The sequence below is a fragment of the Leptodactylus fuscus genome, chromosome 5 (assembly GCF_031893055.1).
Source record: "Leptodactylus fuscus isolate aLepFus1 chromosome 5, aLepFus1.hap2, whole genome shotgun sequence".
Taxonomy (NCBI): Eukaryota; Metazoa; Chordata; class Amphibia; order Anura; family Leptodactylidae; genus Leptodactylus; species Leptodactylus fuscus.
In genome coordinates this window covers 185,166,352-185,189,540 of record NC_134269.1, presented here as the reverse complement: position 1 = coordinate 185,189,540, position 23,189 = coordinate 185,166,352, and the positions used below count along the sequence as shown (strand labels likewise).

The 23,189-nt window shown below is 42.9% G+C and overlaps 1 protein-coding gene across 1 annotated transcript; it reads left to right on the top strand.

The window, feature by feature from the left end:
* Window positions 1-6,189: 6,189 nt before the first annotated feature.
* Window positions 6,190-21,349, top strand: LOC142203848 (ganglioside GM2 activator-like). Its single transcript, XM_075274931.1, has 4 exons — window positions 6,190-6,446; window positions 8,263-8,415; window positions 16,565-16,747; window positions 19,617-21,349. Exons 1-4 carry the CDS (start codon window positions 6,342-6,344, stop codon window positions 19,776-19,778), a joined length of 603 nt encoding a protein of 200 aa, XP_075131032.1. The 5' UTR covers window positions 6,190-6,341; the 3' UTR covers window positions 19,779-21,349.
* The last annotated feature ends 1,840 nt before the right edge of the window (window positions 21,350-23,189 follow it).

The following is a 23,189-nucleotide window of genomic DNA, read 5'->3' as shown; positions in this document are numbered from 1 at the left end:
ACGTACTTATACCGTCTCACCTTTAGTAGTTACTAAAGTTATAGTTATAGCATATAGTTATCCTGCAATCTCTGGAACAGGTACAAGGGCTCTGGGCATGGCTAAAAAAACCACTTTTCACTTTTTGGCCTACTTTGCACTTACCACATGCCATGCAGGCTCACATATATCTGTCAGTAGTGATACTGAATCCTGCAGCCGCCCATCCTCCGCTCACCGGGTCACACATGGCTACTACTAAACAGTGCACTTAGAAATGAGCTGCTTATGCCATCAGTGGGGACAAATGCTATCAGTAAAAATACTCTCTTACCACCGGAGATCAGGACTTGTACATCCTCTTTCAGTCCTGGACCGTTTTTGGTGCTTCAGTGTTGTAAAACCTGAAAAGAGAGCTAAAAGGGTTTTTTTTTTTTGAGCCTAATATAGTGACCAATTATCAGTAAAGCATATCCCCTAGGCCTCTGCAGCTGGGTTAGTGGCAGTGTCTTCCCACATGTTACCTCTACTTTCTTTCATATCAGCCTTGGTGTGTGTCCTGACTTCTGACTATACCCACCTGTGTGGGGGCAGCAGCAGGGTCCATCACTATCTGAACAGCCTGGAAATCCTTTTAGGCTTAACATTAACCCTACAGAAAGCTCTCGCTCTCCAGATTGGACCATAGTCCCACTATATCAAACACCTACCCTCAGGCCTTGTACCCTGTCTCAGTGATGGCTTCTAGTTCAGCTTCATGAGCTGAGACCCATACAGTTCTATAATGGTTCTACTTGTGCTTGGTTTTACCCTTGGTTTACCTCATATTCAGTGACCATGACATATCTGGTGCAGAATCCACCATCATTCCTAAATCGAGAATCATCTAAAATGAAAGAACTCTCATCAGAGTTAACAATAGATTCATCATTTACATAACCAAATTAGCAAAAATAAAATTAATTTTAAGTTATCTGACTTTTTCCTCCCCTGAAACTATTGTTAACAGGTTTAGATGGGACTTGTAGTGCAGCACAGAATGTAAAAGCGTACATTAGAAGATATAAATACGACACTGCAGTCTGAGATTGTTATCTTTGTTTCCACTGCAAGCAACCCTTGTGTCTTATCATGGAAGCAGCTGAGCTGGCTTTTCCCAAACTTGTTATACCTGTAGTACTACATATCCCAGCAGCTTGTTTAGACAATCCCAAGTAAATTCAGTTCTCTAAAACTTCTAATTATTCCAGAATTACAACTAATTCATTAAATGCTCAAAATATATCAGCAGAGAAGGCAAAAACTTTAAGGGATCAATCTATCTCCCCCCCTCCCCTGTCATAACAAGAATTTATACACAAAAACACATTACAGAGCAGATATCCGAGTGCCTTCTGATCTACTTAGTCAGATGTCTATCACCTTGTAGCAAACAATGCCGCAGAAATACCACTTTTGTTTTGCAAAACTACGATTTATCTTTACCTGCGTGTACATATTAAGATAGCTCACATGCATTGCCTACCCCTTATGATGCCTAATCCCATATCAGAAGGATCAATCTGAATAGAAATGACCAATAACATTTTACAAGTATTAGATAAAACTTTTTCACAAAATAATTCCCGATTGTTAACATTCATGGGTTTATAGTATAAACTCATAACCAATAAACACTGAGTACCTAGTACATGTACATGGTATATCAAGTACATCTCATATTCACCAGAAGACATATATACTGTACATATATATATATTTTCAATGATGGAAAGGAACTCATATCTACTTGTCACCACCCTCTGTGGGACTATCAGCATTCAATTTCTTCATCTGCTCCCTGTGGAGACTAAAAATGTAACAATACAGACATAGGCAAACAGAGCATGTACCTGTAACACATATGGGCCCATTCACTTCATACATACATGCAACCTTCACACTGGAGCTCCAGACACACACACATCCATTGAATCATAAAGAACTTGTCAAGTTTTCATATATTTTGTACAGTGATATCATCTTATTCTTCTTTTCCTACAAGTAATCACAGGGTTAGTTATAATTCCTGCACAGCTCAATATTGAAGAAAAATAAACAAAACATGTGATTTAGATGCCTTCGTCTTCTCCTCAATGTGTATATCACTGGAAAATAAACATAATGATGATTATCTAAAATTTATGACATTAATCCAATTCTAAAGACATTAAATATGATTTAAACAGCCAATACTGATACCAACATTACATATTAATATTTCTGTGCAGTCTTCGAATATTTCCATGGCAGACCCCACTCATCTAGTTGCTACAGATGCTCAGAAACTCTTACACTATATCTGAGATTTGCCTTGAGGGCTGACTGCAAGACTTTTTGACACTTTACTTTACAAGATTCCAATCAAAGTTTTTACCACTGTAACACATCACAATAATCTTACACAAAGTCAAATACTGGTTAGAAACAGCTTACACTATACAGTTCACTTATTATTAAACCATATATTCCTAATTCTCCATACATTATACCAATGATGTTACATTGTATCACTCATAGCTGAAATCTTAGCTACCTGCCGTGTCTCCCCTCCCCCCTTCTGTTGAATCCTAGCAAAACCTGTATCCTGTATACCTCTGCTGTGGATATACAGAGGACAATAGGAGGTGGGGGGGGTGTGGGGGGTGGCTGACATTCATTGTGAATTATCCTGACCTCCATTAGAGACACACAGGAGCTTCTGATCTTTTTCTGCCATTTTTCCTTGCATAAATGCTTCAACAATCATGGTGTTTTTCAAAGCATTATAGACCTGATTTCACCCAGAATCTACTACCTTGGTGAGTGGTCTGCCACAATATACTTCAGCGGACTCTCCCTATATCTTTATCTAGTTACCACTCATATATAATGCTAACATCACAATGCAGACCACATTTAACCCTTTAGCTGGACTGTGAGTGAGGGCTCACTATACATTCCCTTACACTAAGGAAGATATACAAACACTTAATACCTTATTTCTGTAACCATTCCTTACTTAATGTTTATCCAACTATCCAACATCTTATCAGCAGTTTCTCACCTCCATTTCTAACTGCTCTTTCCTTAAACTATCTTTTGGGCTGATTTCCATACCAGCTGACTCTGCACTCCTCCCATTCTGTTCTTCAATTAGAGCACATATCCCTTTGTAACTTATGCTCCTGTATCTGTCCTGCATGCTCTAATCTCCATTGGTTCCCAACATTTACTATCAAACAATCCTGTTCTTAGGAACCCCTGCTCTCTTAGGGATTTTTATCTATTCTTTTTTTTCCTTTTTCTTTTTCTCGGGCGGCAACTTTTTCTCGCTCTCTCTCTCTATTAGTTCATATGGGGTGTACCATATCTCAGAGGGTCCCTTCCCCATACTAGCTGATGGCCAGTCAGCCGTGAGCTTCCCACCCCTCTAGGGCAATTAAGACAATAGAGGGTCACTCATGACTACTCGAGGGTCATACATATTTCTCCCCAGGGTCACACAGATCGCTCTGGGGGTCATGCCGACTTCTCTTAGTGGGATCTCCCAAACAGTCACTCTGTTTTCACTGAACTAATCTCTAATGTACAAGTTTCCGGTATCTGTGCTCAAGGCAAAACCTATTCTGAACACCCCTGAATCTTTACACGTACTTGCGCGGATTCTACTCAGTCCTTAGTGCTTAAACAAGGACTTTTCAATCACTCAGTATTAAGGATGGAGACTGACTCTCCCTTCTATGCCTCCCTATACACTTTATGTATCAATCAAATGACAGCATGGACAGTATACAAAGAATGAGGTATAACATTTCCACCCCCTTTACAGACAATATATTCTTTTAGGTTCTTTGCAAAAAGCTTGAGCTATCTATATAAGGTACATATGTGTTTACCTCACACTCGGACAGGAAAACAAAAGTCCTTAGAAACACAGATCGGATTGGTAAGAAAAAAAGTTCTTACCTGCAGCGCTGACTTTTGTTGGATCTGTGGTCCCAGGAACTTCTGTAATCACTGGTTGTCCGGGGGATCAGTAAACCGTCTCCTTATTTCTCAAGCCCCACGTTGGGCGCCAATTTCTGTTGAGGTCAAATCATAATACCCCAGAGATATGCTGTCTGTAAAGGAAAATTAATTAACAGGCCAAGATCGGCCTCCGCCATCTTTTAGCCTGGAGAATCATGAAGACACATGGTGGTCGTGTATCAAAATGGATTCTGATTTATTGTTACAGAAAGTTAGCATTTATACAAACATAAGCAGGTTGGACTTTGACCCGATTGGTTATACATAAGCTGTGGCACATGACTATTGGATAAGTTCTGCATCTCATTATTATACTCCAACCTGGGATGACCTTTCTCATGACATACAGAAGAATTTACAATATTTATGTGTAAACCAACATCTTACACTAATTCTAGATGTATATATCACAGCACGAGAGATAATGATCACATGCTATCTGTCCAGTCCGGTTTGTGGCTAAGGGTCAACTGGTTATAGAACCTGTTATGAGATTCTCACCACAAACAGATAAGGAGTTACAACCCAACCATCAACATTCCACACACCTTATCCCCTAAAGGGGTCTCTTAAACTCTAAACAGACATCCTTATGAAGCTTATATAAGAAAAAGCTTACAAAATGGCTGACAGAATACAAGATGGAAGATGTGATCCTAACACTGACCTCTGCTGTAGGGGGCAATATGAATTTTGTGGCTTGCTATGGTCCAAAGTGTGTGAGATTGCAGAGATAGTGATGTGAGTTTGGGTTTTGTGGGGGTCCTGGGAAAAACGTATGTGCGCTATTGTGATGAAAAGTAGCCTATTGCGCAATGGAGTGTAGGGACTATGTTTGTGGAAAATTTCAGCCAAATCGGTGGAGCGGTTTTTGTGTGATTGACCGCCAAAGATCCGAACATCCAAAGGGTCCTGGGAAAAACGTATGTGCGCTATTGTGACGAAAAGTAGCCTATTGCGCAATCGAGTGTAGTGACTATGTTTGTGGAAAATTTCAGCCTAATCGGTGGAGCGGTTTTTGCGTGATTGACCGCCAAACATCCGAACATCCAAAGGGTCCTGGGAAAAACGTATGTGCGCTATTGTGAAGAAAAGTAGCCTATTGCGCAATCGAGTGTAGGGACTATGTTTGTGGAAAATTTCAGCCAAATCGGGGTCCAAAGTGTGTGAGATTGCAGAGATAGTGATGTGAGTTTGGGGTTTGTGGGGGTCCTGGGAAAAACGTATGTGCGCTATTGTTACGAAAAGTAGCCTATTGCGCAATGGGGTGTATTAACTATGTTTGTGGAAAATTTCAGCCAAATCGGTCAAGCGGGTTTTGCGTGATTGACTAACAAACATCCAAACACACAAAGCCACAAACATCCAAACTCACAAACTTTCACATTTATAATATTAATAGGATTTCCTACCCCCCGGCTAACACGGTACGAGAACAAACATTTTCCTTATACCTGTAACCTGTGAATGGGGCCTTATGCAAACCACTTCAGCATTAAAGGAATTTTCCTACAGGAAACATTTTTTGAAACAAAAGAAAACGGTTAAGCTGCGTTTTTTGGTCAGGACTTTGGTCAGGAAACTGTCTCAAATTCCTACTACAAAAAAAGCCTCACCATATAATCCTATGGCGAGGCGTTTTTAGGAGGAGGAATTTGAGTCGGTTTGCTGACCAAATTCCTGACCAAAAAACTCTGTGTGAACGTTAAGAGGTAAAATACACATTATTCACCTCACCTAGAAAATAGGCACTCGGACAATCATTACTTTAGCTGACAGTGCGGAGTGTGGGGTCCAGGATGTCGGGCCTAGTAATTGTGGGAATGGCCGTGTCAGGGGATCAGTGAGGTGGGTTAAAATATATATATATATATATATATATATATATATATATATGTATATATATATAGATATATATGTATATATCCCACCAGAAAATATAGTGTTGTAAAAATAGGTCCCCTTGTTCTCTGCAGTTATAATGAAACAGAGATTGAACAATTTTTCACACAAAATACTAAGGAATGACAGCATGTATTTGTTGACAGCAGAGGGCAGCAGAGCACCTTTACCATGGTGTGTTTGTCACTCCCATAATGCTGCTGGTGACAGTACATAACAAGGCTGCCCATTGAGCTCTTGTCATGTGATAGGCTGACTGTCAGCTCCAGTGCTGGGAAGGAAGAATTTACTCCAAGGCTTCCTCTTTGTGCTGGTGCATGTCAGCGCGGTATTTAGTGCACAAGAAGCATTTATAGGTTTACCACTAGCTGCAGTGCAGTATCTGGGACAAGGCGCAGCGTTCATCCACCATGGCACAGATCTTTATGTGTTGTGTCTTTGCATGCATTGCTGTAGTGCCATTGGTGACAGCTTCAGGGATATTCATTAACCGACTGCCATGGAGGATCACATCAGTAAGTTATGACACTGTTCACATGATTACGATGTTATGCTGTAAGTTAAATTGTTGACTTTTTTTGTTTGTCAGTAAAGTTTATGGAAAAAAGCACGGCATATGCATTTGTACTATATCTGTAAACAAGGATAGTGGTCCCTGTGACTGCAATCTCCTGTAGCTACAGGATTGCTGCAGGTCAACTCTGATATATCTTTATGTATAAAAACAATATGGCTTCAGAACTGTTAGCCAAAAGTTGGAGAGCAATAAGTTAGAACTACCAACACACCAGGAGTGCTGCTGCGAACCACAGTGTGAAGATCTCTGTCTTAAAGGGGTTGTCCACTCACTGCAAGTTACCCCCTATCTATGGCTGGGACCCCCACTGATCAGCACGTTCACCCCTATCCTAGTTTGGGGTAACTTGCTGTGACCAAACACTCAGCTAGCTCTGACATTAATGGGGTGACAAACATTGTCCAACCTGCCACTCCATTCCAAACTGGGATGCAAAACATCTCAGTCCTCGTGATCATTGGGGTCCCAGTGAAGGGTCCTCCACCATCATCAAGTTATTTCTTACTCTATGGTTAGGGGCTAACTTGCTATGACGTGACAGCCTCTTCAAAGGGGTTGTCCCATCACAAGGATCCTATCTATACTGCTTGTTAATGTGGATTTAAGACTTTTCCTAAATACATTGCTTCAGCAAAACTGCTTTGTTTGTCCACTATCTTACTTTATTCAATTCATTGTTGACACAGCCTTGACTTATCTGCTCAAAAGTCAAGTGATGTATCTGCTGCTCTCAGGGGGGAGGGAGGAGGGGCTAAATGCAGGGAGCGAGCCTGTGTATCTAGCTATTCCTGTGTCTACACCACGTGTCCTTGCTCCCTGCTATCAGATAGGGGAGAGGAGCTGCTTTCATTTCTGAACTCGTCTCCTGTTCTCCCAGTTATCAGGCTAGCTAATTCAGTTGTGTTCATTATGGCAGAGACAGGCAGTCTCTGTATGTAACACAGACTGGAGTTGCTCCTGCCTGCACTTCATAGTCCAATATTGTGCATATAGTGTTGATTGAGGACCTTTGATGACATCACAGGCCCTTCAGCCGCCCCATAGGATCACGCTATGCGGTGGGCGGAGCTACACATTAATTTGGGGGTGGAGCTAAATGGCAGGTTGCATGTGAAACCCCGCCCACCAAATGACACAGGAAACCAGGAAGAAAGAAGATTTTACAGCAGTGAAGACTGGTGAGTATGCGACGTGGGAATACCCCTTTAACTTATACTGACTGTCCTACATAATGTATTCTGGGACCTCCAATGATCACAAGAAGGGTGGTCCTGTATCGGCCATTTCAATAGCGCTATGATCAGTCTTGCATGCTATTGCTTCTTTCAGAGTCCATGGGACTAACAAAGATAGTTGAGTGCTGTATTTGCCTATCTCCTTCAATCCCATAGAGATTGAATGCAGTGTGACCATTCAAATGAGGGCAATAAGACCCTATTCTCTTGACTGGCGGGGGGCCCAGCGGAGGGACCCCTCCCCAGAAATCAGACATTTGTTCTCTATCTACTCGGTAAGATTACAATTTGGTAGATTTACTATTAGTTTGGAATGGATGCAAGAAAGCCGAACTGAAAGATCAGACTATGCAGGGTTTGTTTGTAGTCTGTTACCATGGAGACTCATATGTCTATATAAAAGCTGAAGACACTAAACGGTAGGAGCTTTTGGTGAAGACTATGCAGTTTGCTTTACTTTGTATTCTAAAATGTGGTTAACAAAGTAGGTTATGTCACGATGATATTGTGTCTTTATAGGTTAATGGTTTCTCTTGGGCTAATTGTGATGCAGAGACGCTGCCTGGTAAAATAAAGACTCTTGCTATTCTACCCGACCCCTTATGTATTCCTGGGGAAATTACAGTGTCTACCATCCTGAATACTACTGTACCGCTGACCTCTCCAGTCAAGGTAAGCCCTTATATCAGGGGTAGGCAACCTTTTTTGTTCGGCGTGCCGATTTAAATTAAAAAATCAAAGATGAGGTCCTCGGAGTGCCGGGCAATAATTGTAAAGCCGACGACACCTACACTAAAGTCATATAGCACAGGGGTGCTGTCATACTGCGATCCAAGCCACATGCGCTTACCACTATTTGCCTGGATACACATGTTCTTTTCCTTTAGAAACAATGTAAGTACATGCGTAACCCACAATTAGCGGTAATGTATGTGACTGGGAGCAGAGTGAGGTCATACCTGTAAAGAGCTGACACACAATGTACCTGTATGCTTCATCCAGTCCTTGGCTGTTAGTAACTTCAGTATTCTGTAAGGGAGTGTTCACACTACCTTCGGTGTCCGACAGCTAGTGTCCGCTGCTAATGTCCGCACAAGATTTTGAACAGACATTAGCAGCGGACACTAGCTGTTGGACACAGACGGTAGTGTGAACGCTCCCTAAGTGAAACGCAGATTAATTTCAGTCACTTTATTACCTGGTGGTGCAGTAACAGCAAAACCCCAGCCAGAAATTAATCAGTGTCACACTTTCAACAAAGTGGCCGCACTGGTGCCCAGGAACTGGATTTGGCTATAATTGCATCTAGTTACAGTGTCACCACCCAATAGAATCACACTAAGGCTGAGGCCCCACATTACAAAAATGCAGCTTTTTTTATTGCAGATTTAGCTGCTTTTTTTTTCTGTCAAAGCCAAGAATGGCTAGAAAAGGAACGGGAAATATATAGGAAGCTTCTTATATGTCTCCCTCCTGCTCAATCTACTCCTGGCTTCTGCTAAAAAAAAACCCAGCAAAATCTGCAACAAAAAAAAGCTGTTTCTGCAACGTGGGGCTTTAGCCTAAGGCTGAGGCACAGGGAACACAGCTTTTTTTGTTACATAATTTGCTGTGTTTTTCTGAGCCTAAGCCAGGAGTGGATTGAGCAGAAGGGAGACGTATAAGAAGCTTCCTATATATTTCCCATTCCTTCTGTAGCCATTTTTAGCTTTGGTTGAAATAAACCGCATCAAAATCTGCAACAAAAACGCTGCGTTTCTGCAACGTGGGGCCTCAGCCTTACGCCTCCTGCACACAAATGGCACGGATGTGGTTTTCACTGACCTATATGTTAAAAATAGGGATGTATAGGACAGATATAGGACCTGCACCATAGTTTTCAGTTCTTTAATTTGGCCCAGATACACAGCCACAAAAAGAATGTCTATATATGGGTCAATTGAAATATATAGGTCTGTACTTTATCCGCAGTTGTAGATAAAGAGTCTGGTCATGTGCATTACAGGTTACAACTCAATGTGCCTCATATTAATAGCAGTTAACCCCATCATGTCCCTCACATTAACCCCCTGTGTGCTTTACATAATTGACACTGATATGTGAGACATATGGAGGTAATAAGTGAATATCTTCATTATATAGGTCCTTCATTAGTACCCCCATATGTCTCACACATCAGTAACCCTTATGTGAGCCACACAGGGGTTAATGTGAGGGACATGATGGGGTTAACTGCTATTAATGTGAGGCACATGGAGTTACTAAAACTAAATTAATAAAACCAAATGCCTGACATTAATAAGAATAGTTAGTAACACACATGTACCTGGTGTTGTTTTTACTTTCACTTTACTCCCCGGAGCTTCCTCTCCTCCTCAGGGCTGCAGACGGCAGGAGCTCCTCCTCACATGTAACAGCAGCTCCAGGGAGCCCTTATCCTGTGCAGTGAGAGGCTCACCTCTGATTGGTGGGCAGTTAGAGAAGGGGGCATGTCCTACACCTCAGCTCTAGCAGACCACTGAAGGGACGCTCTCTCTCAATTTAGTGTATGAAGCTTGCAGGCTGGCTGCCGTGTTAGCAAAATATGCCTCGCATGCCACTCTTGGTATGCGTGCCAGGGGTTGCCGACCCCTGCCTTATATCTTCCTATATAATATGTACATTATGGCTGTTAAGTCTATGTGACTTAAAGAGCTCCCTGATGATAGTGACGGACACTATATTGCAGTGATGGCGAACCTATGGCACGCGTGCCAGAGAGGGCACGCAGAGCCCCCTCTGCTGGCACGCGTGCTGTCGCCCTGATCGCTCACTAACGGCGAATCCGATGCAGGATTCCCCGTTAGTGAGCGATCGCTGCCTTCAGCTGGTTGTGCAAATGCGCATCCAGCTGAAAGCTGTCAGTGTAGCTCAGTGTAGGCCACGCGTACTACGCGGCCTACACTGACTACAGAGTGTGACCTCTGAACAAGCGCGGGCATGATGACGTAAGTCATCAGCGCGCGCAGTGAACAGAAGAGAGAACACCCGGCAGCTCTTCAGGTAACTATATTGTGTTTGTTTGCACTGTCAGGGGAGGGGGGCAACGGTAGACATTTCATGTTGTGTAGGAGGGGGCTACTGTAGACTTTCATGCTGTGTGGGTAGGGGGCTACTGTGGACCATTTTATGCTGTATGGGAGGGGGCTACTGTGGACCTTTCATGTTGTGTGGGAGGGGGCTACTGTAGACTTTCATGCTGTGCGGGTAGGGGGCTACTGTGGACCATTTTATGCTGCTACTGTGGATCTTTCATGCTCTGTGGGAGGGGGCTACTGTGGACCAGTTCATGTTGTGTGGGAGGGGGCTACTCTGGACCATTTCATGCTGTGTGGGAGGGGGCTACTCTGGACCATTTCATGTTGTGTGGGAGGGGGCTACTGTGGACCATTTCATGTTGTGTAGGAGGGGGCTACTGTGGATCTTTCATGCTCTGTGGGAGGGGGCTACTGTGGACCATTTCATGTTGTGTGGGAGGGGGCTATTGTGGACCATTTCATGTTGTGTGGGAGGGGGCTATTGTGGACCATTTCATGTTGTGTGGGAGGGGGCTACTGTGGACCATTTCATGTTGTGTGGGAGGGGGCTATTGTGGACCATTTCATGTTGTGTGGGAGGGGGCTACTGTGGACCAGTTCATGTTGTGTGGGAGGGGGCTACTGTGGACCAGTTCATGTTGTGTAGGAGGGGGCTACTGTGGACCATTTCATGTTGTGTGGGAGGGGGCTACTGTGGACCATTTCATGTTGTGTAGGAGGGGGCTACTGTGGATCTTTCATGCTCTGTGGGAGGGGGCTACTGTAGACTTTCATGCTGTGCGGGTAGGGGGCTACTGTGGACCATTTTATGCTGCTACTGTGGATCTTTCATGCTCTGTGGGAGGGGGCTACTGTGGACCAGTTCATGTTGTGTGGGAGGGGGCTACTCTGGACCATTTCATGCTGTGTGGGAGGGGGCTACTGTGGACCATTTCATGTTGTGTGGGAGGGGGCTACTGTGGACCATTTCATGTTGTGTAGGAGGGGGCTACTGTGGATCTTTCATGCTCTGTGGGAGGGGGCTACTGTGGACCATTTCATGTTGTGTGGGAGGGGGCTATTGTGGACCATTTCATGTTGTGTGGGAGGGGGCTACTGTGGACCAGTTCATGTTGTGTGGGAGGGGGCTACTGTGGACCAGTTCATGTTGTGTGGGAGGGGGCTACTGTGGACCAGTTCATGCTGTGTGGGAGGGGGCTACTGTGGACCAGTTCATGCTGTGTGGGAGGGGGCTACTGTGGACCAGTTCATGCTGTGTGGGAGGGGGCTATTGTGGAGTATACAGGTATAATCCTGTGTGGGGGCCACTGTGGGCCAGATTGTACTGTGTGGGGGGCCACTGAGGGGCAGATTGTACTGTGTGGGGTCCCCTCACTATGTATATCACACAGTATTTGTTTTATAGCAGACGTGAAATTAGTACAGGATGTAATAACATTGCACGGTAAACTATAAAACAGATCCTGTGCGATGTAAATAGTGAAAATTAATTGTTTAAAAGTACAGAATGCAGAGACCTTTACCTTTCAGTACAAGATCTGTAAAGCCCCAGTCACATGACTGTAATTTGTGGGTCCGCAATTGTGGACCCACAGAGTTTTAAGGTTAAATTGCCGTGTTGGCACTCCGTGATAATTTATTTGGTTTTGGGTTGCAGTTTAGGCACTCGGTCTCAAAAAGGTTTGCCATCACTGCTATATTGGATGCTGGTCACTTGCAGCGGGTGCTATCATCTGAAAAAGATTACAACAAAATGCACTTGCATGTGCTGAGATGCAATTCTTTGCCAGTATCAAATACGGTCATGGCGGTCACCATGCAGAATACAGCCTAAGGTATTGGCCAGCTCTGCTGCCATATAGAGGTGGCCCTTTAAAATGATACCATATGGCAGTAACATTGCTGATATAAGGACACAGATAAGAGCTCACCCTGGTGTAGTAATAACACCAGCAATAGGCAGCTCATGTCGCAACCCCCTGTGTGTACAAAATACCTTTACACAACTCACAACAAGCAGCACCCTTCAACTCTGGGTGTATACTCGCTGTCAAATATACGACCATAGGCTGCTATTGCTATTATCAGAACCATTTTTACTGAAAATTGTTTATAAATGTATCAAAATGTTCCCAAAACTGCTGAAATCTGGCAAATGTTTCAATGTTGAATGTATTTTATCATGAAAGGGAACCTGTCACCAGCTTGCACATACACAATGAAGCTGCCAAATGCAGCCCTGGATGGGATTGGAATCACCAGGTATAGGGCCATAACCCCCAACTGCATAAGGTCATGCTGCTGGTTTGGGGGTCTCCAAATCTGATGACTGATTCCCTTTAGAGAGCGCCCCTCAGCTATCCTGATATGGCTGCTTTAGTGAATTATTGTATTCCCATGAGCCTGGATCAATGCACTTACACCATAGAGAAGAAACATGCACCAAAAACAAGTGGCATTACTCTTATCACTGTACTGAACCTATGATCCCATTACCTGAGGAAGCTGCTCCTAGATGTGGCACAGACCTTTCAGCCAGACTTATCTGGGTGTATTTATTAACTGACAGCTATATAGCGCTAACATATGTCCTTAAATAACATATACACAATACTATATATACATATGCTGTACACACAATGTAATTGGCCCCTAATATGGTTTGGAGTATATGATGAAAATAGGGATAAGCCACATGAGAACTGTGAAAACATGCAAACACCATGCAGATCTTGTCTTGGTCTGACTTAAAAAACACCCCCACTGCTGAAGGGTAAAGTAACAGCAATAAACAAGTAAGAGGAGAAGTTGAGTCCATCCCTTACCCAAAAACAAGTTGGATTCTGTTGGTTCCCCCTTCATCTCTGAAGGATACACAGATAATCATTTAATTGTGCCATCCCCCCCCCAAAAAAAAAAAAATCCTTTTACGTTCTTACAGTCACTGTTCCTTATTTCCCCCTCCTAGTACAGCAATCAGCCATATACACTAAAGGGAAGCACTCACCTTACCCTGACACCTTTAACATTATAAGTAGCTTATACTGTACATGGTATCCAGATGGTTGTGTAAAGAAATTTAAAGGCATATTAGGGAGCCGCCTGCCCTGCCTTTCTGTCCTGTCCAACCTACTTTTGGGATCATCATCATTTTTCTCATCTGCGTTCCTTCCATTTTTTTTTTCAGTGAATACCATTCAAATAGATTCAAAAATAGTGTAAGGAAATTGCAATAGGAGCAGTTCCCCAGTAGCTGCTGGAAACCCTGGGAAAGGGGCACAAAAGACAGGGAGCCCTAAGCTGAAACCCCCCACTGTCCCTTCTTGCTTGCCTGGTCCTATCCTACGTAATAGGCGGCAACTTGGAGACGGGCCCTTCCTATATACGTGAAACAAAACGCAGAAAAGACAAACAACAACAAGGGAGGTCAGCTAGCTAGGGGTCAGTAACAGTCGAGCAATGCAGTGCCAAAATCGATAACCAAAAGAGAGGTCAGTAGGGAAAGCCAGAGGTCAAGAATCAGAATACAAGAATAAACAGCAAGAGAAAAGCCAGCACGCACAAGGCAATAGAAAGCACCAATGTGAATGAAAGCCAAGAATAAATAGGGAGGAAGAACCCCTGGAGTCGATAGGTGGATAGGCTGTCAATCATAGGGCAAGACTAGAATTAACCACTTCATGAACAGAGGCAAACAAGGGCAGAAGACGGATGTGGTGGGAATTCAATTACAGAAATAGAGCCATGTTCACACAATGCAACCAAAAACTCTAAGCAAGGAATGAATCTGCACACGCCTCCTGCACTGCAGCATGTGAGCAGAGGGTGGCGCAGTGGCCCTAACAGGCAGAGACGTTACATAGAGTCAATGCAATCCCATGGCCTCAACCAATATGGATGACAAATATAACTTTCATATAGCTACTTCCTGACCCAGAAACTGTATGAATAATCAGAAGAAAAAACAACCTAAAGAGGACCTTTCACCACCTTCACTAACTCCAGTTCTTGTCATCTTTTATTAGTCTCTGATCCACTGATTCCAGCACAGTTGGAATTTTTTCTCTAGCCCTCACCTTTCCCAAGCAATAAGTGCTGTTAGTTTTGTTTCCTGATATGTTACTGTTACTCTGTACTGACAGAAGGGCGGTGTCAGACAGGAGGTGTGAATCAGAGCTCCAATCAGAGGCAGCCAGTCTCAGAGATCAGAGTCACACCCCCTTGTCTGCTCCTGCCTGACACCGCCCTCCTAACAGTACAGAGACTAAATAGCATATCAGGTATAAAAACTAACAGCACTTATTGCTCAGGAATAGTGGGGGGTTAGAGATAAAATTCCAACTATGCTGAAATCAGTGGAGCAGAGCCTATTAAATTATGCAAAGAGATGGAGTTGGCAGAGGTCCAGATATATATATATTGTTTTTTTTTAGCTGCAGGTCTGCTCTTAAGTGTTGTATTTTGCATCAGAGCTAAACAGGCTTTGTTTGAAAAACTTGATTTAGTTCTTTCTGATTTATAGATATTATAATTCATGTCCTTTTCTCACTTCTGCAAAAAGAATCCGCTAAACCGCAATGAACAGTAATCTGCACGTGAGGGAAGACTGAGAACTTGAGTCTTACGTTGTCACATCACAAGACTCCGGCAGCCAGTACATTGTTCTATAACAGTCTTTAATGAGGTTTTATCTTTTTTAACTAAGAAGTCACAAATGTGATGCAGATAAATGTAATATCTTTCAGACATATTTGGTTTTGTAAAATTGTTGTAGGGGGGTGCATTCACAATGAGGGTACCTAGAATCTCATAATGCTTTGGAGGTAGAATAACTTACCATGACTGCACAGCAGTGCAAGTATGCTATAATAGGGTGCATTCACACGGAGTAACGTGCCACGTGACCTGGCACGTATACGCCGTGTAAGATTTTGAGCGCCGTATACGCTCCCATTGATTTCAATGGGAGCCTGGATTGTATGAAATCAATGGGAGCGTATACGGCGCTCAAAATCTCACACGGCGTATACGTGCCAGGTCACGCAGCACGTTACTCCGTGTGAATGCACCCATATGAGGTAGTGTTCACAAGTTGCAGTCTTATAGCATATTTGCTTATCCCTAGTGGTCTTCTATGATATCCAGGGATTGCTCTGGACTCTTCTGGAGAAATGTATAACACCAGCGCCCATTCATATGTAATCATGGCGAGCCCTCTCTTTGCAGCAGCTCTCAACTTCCCATCAGGATGGGGGGAAGGGGGCCCTCTGTGATGTCCCAATAGGGGATATGGAAAGTAATCTTGATTAATACATGTCTTGGCTAATCTTTAGCCTAAGGTCATAGGACAACCCTATACAATAAGGCTATTAATGTACTCGGTCAAGTGATCTGTGTGAAATTTGAACATGCCCTACATTTTGATGGATTCGAAACAAGGATTCGTTATCAAACATCTGACTTGGTATAACTTGGTATATAAGGTAATATGGGGGTTATATGAGACTCACCCTAAATATGAACCTTAACAGGAGCAGCCATCGGACCACCATATGCGTGTAATAAATTACCTATACAGTGACCCACTGGTCCTCTAAAACAATAGAAATGCCTTGAGGACGCTGTATCTTGGTGACTCTGATCTGGTGAATGGTAGCTACTTGGGATGTCACCACCAATATGCATGCCACAGAATGATGCGTAGCCCTACAGATTACAGGTTAATTATTTTCCTCTTCTCATAGATAATAGTTACAGCAGAGAAAGAACTGATGGGCGAGTGGCTGAAGATTCCCTGCTTGGATAATTTAGGAAGTTGCACCTATGATGATTTTTGTGATATTCTGGACCAGTTAATTCAGCCGGGGCTGCCATGTCCAGAACCTCTGCACACATACGGGATACCGTGTCACTGCCCATTTCCAGACGTAAGTGCTAGCAGCTGCTATATATGCCTCATACCTTAATATATTACTACATTTTTGGAGTACTTTATATTATTGTATGCTAAAACTGTTTTTTTTTATGAAAAATTGTGCTTGTTCTTCCTTCTGGTCTCATATAGTGAAAGTTACTTTGTCTCCTTTTCAGAGAGATCCATCTAAGGCTGTATTCACACAGAGTAACACCAGGCGTTTTTTTGTGTGCTTTTTGCACATAGCGGCGCGTAAACGCCGCGCTATTTTGCGGTGGCGTTGACCGGCGTTAACGCGGCGTATACGCGGCGTTAACGCGGCACTATGTGCAAAAAACACACAAAAAACGCCTGGCGTTACTCTGTGTGAATACAGCCTTAGAAGCATGTGTCTCATTCTATGACTCTTATCTCTGTTCTCCTAACTACTTATTTAAGCTGAAATAAGCGTCATGGAACAAGAGTCATGGAACAATCCATCAGTCCTTAGAACGATCTGTCTGAAAAGGGGCAAAGCAACTTGTAAAACCAACTCCAGCTTAAAAATAAAACAATTCAATATTCTGTATTACTAGTATGGTATATTTTATTAACTGCAGGGTTTGCTGAAGATTTAGGTCGCTTTCACACCATGCTTTATATTTTAGGCAGGGAATCTGTTGATCCATTTGCCTGTGTGTTTGCTAAAAAAAAATTACACATTCAAAAACACATAAAAACTGATAGAAATGGAGCAACAGATCAGATGTTTTGCAGCATCCAGCAAAAAAATGGTTCCTTGTCTGAATCAAAAAATGTGGTGCGACAGTAGCCCTACTTTCATGGGAATTTAAAGGGGTTTTCTGGGACTTATACATTACATTGCTACAAAAGTTTTTGGCAGGTATGGAAAAAATCCTGCAAAGTAAGAATGCTTCTCAAACTAGGAGTGTTAATAGTTAATTAACAAAATGCAAAGTGAGCGAACAAAAGAGAATTCTAATATCAATATTTGGCGTGACCTTTGCCCTTTGAAGGAGTCCTGGAAATGATCACATGGCCGCCATAGAGCTCTGATCTTAATAAATAAATAATAAATTTTATTTATATAGCGCCAACATATTCCGCAGCGCTGTACAATTTGTAGGGTTCAAATACAGACAGATACATAACAAAGAACGTCATTTCACACAATGGGACTGAGGGCCCTGCTCGCAAGAGCTTACACTCTATGAGGTAGAGGGGGTGACACAAGAGGAAGCAGGGGCGGCATTGCATATACAGTGGTTAGACAATTTTGTAATAGAGGATACTGTCATTACACAAACAAAACCTTATGAGCCATCACTAGTGGTGTCCTGTAACATGTGGATGGAGCTTGGACAAATAAGGTTAGCCTGAAAAGGCATCATATCATGTGGGGTAATGTGGGAGCGGGGACAGAGGAAGGTTAAATTTTGGGGATTCTAATTATAGTACGATAGGGTTTACGTTAGAAATTGTGATAGGCCTGTCTGAAAAGATGTGTCTTTAGTTTGCGTTTGAAACTGTAGAAATTGGGAGTTAATCTGATTGTCCGGGGTAGAGCATTCCAGAGAAGTGGTGCAACTCGGGAGAAGTCTTGTATACGAGCGTGGGAGGTTCTGATAATAGAGGATGTAAGTCTTAGGTCATTGAGTGAGCGGAGAACACGGGTTGGGTGGTAGACAGAGATGAGGGAGAAAATGTAGGGAGGTGCAGCATTATGGAGAGCCTTGATCTTAACATTAAGTCTGTCTAGGATGTTATAAAGAAACAGAAGGACTAAAGAAAGCCTACACTCACTGACAAGCTGTGCTGTATTCTCCAAAATATTTGGGACAAGCTCCTTACCAAGTCTCTTCAAAAACTGTCTAGAAATGTACCTAGAAGAATGAAGGGAAAGGGTGGTCACACCAAATATGGCCAATCTCTTTACTCCTTGTTGTCTCTGGCACTCCAACCAGGCCGCAGAAATGTTGCATCCATGATGATGTCATGTCAGTTCAGTGCGTTCTTCAATGTTCTTGAAGTTTGATGTCACTTTGGAAGCAGTGCCTGTGATGTCTAGTGTAAAGGTACAGTAATGAAAAATTAGACAGAGCAGCCTTATTGATTTTCACCTTTAATTTAGCTATTCAAATAAAAAAAAATGTAAGGCTATGTTCACACCTGCGCCTGGAGGGTTTCTGTCCGTGAATCCACTTAAAAAATGCGGAGAGAAAAGTCCTGCAAGTGGGACTTTTCTCTCTGCATTTTTCAGCCAGAAATCCGATGGACCCCATTATGGAGTCCGCAAGTAACTGCTTTTTAAGTATTAGGGCCCCTTCACACTACTGATACACTGCCTGATTCTGAACGATAAAACACGTTCAGAATCAGCGCGTCTAAAGCAGATCCCATTCATTTCAATGGGGAGCCGGCATAAGAGCGCTCCCCATTGAAATGAATGGGCTGCTTTTTACTCTACGAGCGCTCCCATTAAAGTGAATGGGAAGCGCTCACGTGTGAAGGGGCCTGGCGCTCGGCTCAGTCCGAGCCGTACACACGAGCGCTTCCCATTCACTTCAATGGGAGCGCTCGTAGAGTAAAAAGCAGCCCATTCATTTCAATGGGGAGCGCTCATATGCCAGCTCCCCATTGAAATGAATGGGATCTGCTTTATACGCGCTGATTCTGACCGTGTTTTACCGTTCAGAATCAGGCAGCGTATCAGTAGTGTGAAGGGGCCCTTAGGTTGAATTTCTTCAGGTGCCCAAGCGGAACCTAGTGTCAATTGTTTGTGCCAAATAATGTGACAGAGTCTTATTTATGATTACGTTTTGCTGTATTATAATTTCATTCAATAGTGTTACATCTTATAATATTTCCTCCCTATTTTGCAGGGTTCCTACTATTTGCCTGTCAGCAGCTTTGAAATTCCAAGTCTGTCTATCCCGTCTTGGTTCACCAAAGGCAATTACCGCATAAAAATTGTGGTAAACCACCTAGACCAGGAGATCGGCTGCGCCAAACTCACTTTTGCTCTGAGCGGTTCTTATCTCTAAAGGAAACTAGAGCACAGTCCCGCGGAAGTAGTTGTGTGATGCCCTCTCCGGGCACCAGGATGTTCCAAGGGCTCCAAACAGAGTTAGACTATTTCTACATTTTTTAACTATTTCCTAACACTCCCCGGTACAGATGTATTAACCTGATGTAGTATCATGTTTTATTATGTATGTGTAAATAGTAGGGATGCATTCAGATCCTGCTATGGGAATAATCTGCAAAGTAGGAAATTACGCACAATAATAAATATATTATATAGGGCTGGATTGAAGTGACAATAGTGATTACAAATACTGCCACAGGGTAACGAGAGCTAGCATTGCTCTGATTCACATCAATGGATGTGTCAAGCCTGTAGTGCAAGAGAGCCTCTTTGTAGCCACTCTGGCTAATAGATAAGGACCCTGTATGGAAAGCCCAGTCTATTAACTAATAGATAGAGTTTAATAAAATGTCTTAATTCTATTTGTATATATAGTATTTGAACATGAGTCTAGGGGTGTATTCACACAATAATAATAATAATAATAATAATAATGCATTTTATTTATATAGCGCCAACATGTTCCGCAGCACTGTTCAATTTGTAGGGTTCCCATACAGACAAAAAGATATATTACAAAGAACGTCATTTCACACAATGGGACTGAGGGCCCTGCTCGCATGAGCTTACAATCTATGAAGTAGAGGGGCGGTAGTAGGGGCGGCATTGCTTATACAGTGGTCAGACAATTTTGTAATAGAGGTCACAATAAAACCATATCATAAAAACAGCATGCTTTTTGAGCTATAAATAATAGTTGCAGATTTTACACTTGAAATAAATTTATTCTACGTGTTTCATCTGTAAACACTGCATGCATCTGTATTAAAAACTGCCATAAAGCCAGGGCCACACGCTGGCTCAGTGGTTAGCACTGCAGCCTTGCAGCGCTGGAGTCCCGGTGTTCAAATCCCACCAAGGGCAAAAAACTATCTGCAAGGAGTTTCTATGTTCTCCCCGTGTTTGCATGGATTTCCATCCTATGTTCCAAAAAAAGTACACTATGTGGTGCTCACAATCTACATTTTAAAAAAAATTGCCGTAAAGCCATGTGTTTTTCCAGTCTTTTTTTTACCTGCCTTCAACTGTATTGTGTGAAAGACCCTTATAAAATATTAGATGTGTATTAGTTCTTATAAGAAAAATTATATTCAGCTGTTGTTTTCATAAGACCAGGATCAGAGCTGGTCGGATCGGATCTCTATGTACTGTATAGTACTAACATGTTCCTGGTGCTGTACAATGAACAAAACTAATAAACATTGGTAAATGATGCTGGAGGATATTAGGTGAGCGGCTCTGACTCAGCTTTGCCTGATTCCTAGCTGGAACTTGTCGTGTTTAGCCATATATCAAATGACCGCGTGTGTTCAGCTTTTAATGTCAGCATTTTATCTCCTGCTCTGAAGCTACTGTACATCTCTGGAAGAATCACATGTGCCTTGGCTGTACAGGATAAAACTGAATTTTTGCTGTAGTAATACTAATAAAAATGTAATATGACAATGAAATATCGTAATAAAATGTCCTCACATAACCGCTGGTCAGTCTATCCTTCATGTATTACGGCTGTGACGTTTCTTTCCCCTAATCTATATATACAAAAGAGATACATGAGATAAAGTGTCACCTCCCATGTCCATGTCACTGACCGCAGACAGGTATATGGACAGTTTCTGTGAGCACCTGGGACATGGACTGATCAGTATATAGTGCAGATAAATATGTAGTCATACATATGCAATAGGAGGTGTATACCTACAAAGAGAGGTCTTCAACAACCACTCCAAAGGTGTTTTAACACATTGGTGGGCCCAGTGCAAAGGTTTCATAAGTCGGCCCCATCACCACCACCACTTAAAAATACCTGATTTACATAAATTATAATGCCCCCTTAGTGGCCCTCACATAGTATAATACTTTTCTAGTGGCCCCATACAATATAATGTCAGCCTTCAGCTACCCCCACAGTTTAATTCCCCCCTCTAGCTATCCCAACAGTATTATGTTCCCCCCTGCTGTTCCCTTACAAGTGCACCCAAACTTTAATGTTCCTCATCAGCTGCCCTGAAAGTTTAATGTCCCCCTCTAGCTGCCCAAATTTAATATCTTCCTCCAGCTATTTCAACAGTTTAATGTCCCCCTCCAGTTACGCCCAGTTTAATGTCTGCCTCTAGCTGCCTCAGATTTTAATGTTCCCCTCCAGCTGCACCAGAGTTTAATGTCCCCCTGAAGTTGTTTGTGACTCAGCTCATAAACTTTATAACATAATAAAAATTGATATAAACTAACAATTGTGATATAAATTAAATTGTGGGTGCCCAGTTATAGTTCTCCTACCTTTAGATGTCTTCTCCACGCCGCTGTTCGGTATATAATCCGTTTTTTGACTGTATGCAAATGAGTTCTCTTGCAGGACTGGGGGCGGGCCCCAGCGCTTAAACATCACTGGGGCTTCCCCAATGCTGCGAGAGAACTCTTCAGCACCGCCTCCATCTTCTTAAGGAACAGGTCTTGTTTGCGTCTTCTTCCGGTGGTGGCTTCAAACTTCTAGCCCTCAGGCAGCGGACTGTGCATGCCTGCCGGCCACAAGAAAATAGCCGCTTGCAATACTGTGTTAGTGGCCATTTTCTTGTGGCCGGCGGGCATGTGCAGTCAGCTTTGCCCTAGGCCTGAGGCCTAGAAGTTTGAAGCCTCCGCCGGAAGAAGACGCAAAGAAAACCTGTTCCTGAAGAAGATGGAGGCAGCGCTGGAGAGTTCTCCTGCAGCATTGGGGACGTCCCCAGTGCTGCGAGAGAACTCATTTGCATACCGACGAAAACCGCATTATATACCGAACAGCGGCGCGGAGAAGACATCTAAAGGTAGGAGAAGAATAGCCTTTCCTAAGGCTATTCCTACGTGTTAGGCAGAAAAAAATGAGTTTTAATGATAGAATCCCTTTAAAGGGGTTGTCCAACTCATTTTTTTAAATTAATTTAATTTAATTTAGTACTACCACTGAAGGGCAATTCCCAGGCCTCGGTCTTCAGCAGTGTCAACTCCATTTGTCCGTATACAGGTCCCCCAGCTGACATCACCACTGACAACCTACTTATGTTAGCCGACCACTACAGAAAATCCCAGGCATCAGCGATGACCTCTTCACAAATGGCATATGACTGCTATGACGTGCTGTTTATGAAGAGGTGACTGCGGAGGCTTGTGATTATCTACAGTGATCCCCTAACATAACTGCAGTGGTCACCTGGGCCCTTAATAGAGATGAATGGAGCTGCCGGTGGTGGAATCAGGGTCCTGGAGAGAGGTGAATAATAGTTTGATTATAGACCCCTCAGCATTCTTTATTACATACTAAAATTATGTC